The following is a 399-nucleotide window of genomic DNA, read 5'->3' as shown; positions in this document are numbered from 1 at the left end:
GACTCACCTTCCCGCCGGTGACTGAGAAGTTCGCGAATATGCAGTACTTCTCGTTCTTGTGGCCGGTGTACGTCTTCAGGCACTGAGGAGGCAAGGGGGGCAGTCTGCTCACGGCCCAGGCTTCCTCGCGCTCCGGACGCTTCCCCGCGCTGGGCGCAGACGCTTTACGGCTGAGTAAACTCAGTGCTGAAAAACGCCCTGAATCCTCACAGCGCAGAAGCAGCCGCCCAGCCCCGACGCGGACTGGCCATCGGAACCCGCGCCGTAAGACACCCGTGCCAGACCCACTCGGCGGGGACGGCTTTGAGTCCCCGCTGCTTCGGCTCCTGCTCGGCTCTGCTATCAGCAAAGCCACAGCCGGGGACGCCACACAACCCAGACGCGCGCGAGCCGGCCCCG

General features: G+C 65.7%; 1 protein-coding gene across 1 annotated transcript in view; it reads right to left on the bottom strand.

Moving 5' to 3' along the window:
- Positions 1–4: 4 nt before the first annotated feature.
- The window catches only part of LOC105310154 (WD repeat-containing protein 5-like), a gene marked incomplete at both ends in the record, with an annotated part of 13,979 nt that continues 13,584 nt past the window's right edge, over positions 5–399 (bottom strand). Inside the window, one exon of the mRNA XM_023526595.1 lies at positions 5–374. Within this exon, the coding sequence (XP_023382363.1) occupies positions 5–374 (370 nt within the window). The remainder of the gene's footprint in view (positions 375–399) is intronic.

The sequence above is a fragment of the Pteropus vampyrus genome, unplaced genomic scaffold (assembly GCF_000151845.1).
Source record: "Pteropus vampyrus isolate Shadow unplaced genomic scaffold, Pvam_2.0 Scaffold1244, whole genome shotgun sequence".
Lineage (NCBI taxonomy): Eukaryota > Metazoa > Chordata > Mammalia > Chiroptera > Pteropodidae > Pteropus > Pteropus vampyrus.
The sequence above is the reverse complement of the archived record's forward strand: the minus strand, read 5'-3'. Positions and strand labels throughout refer to the sequence as shown.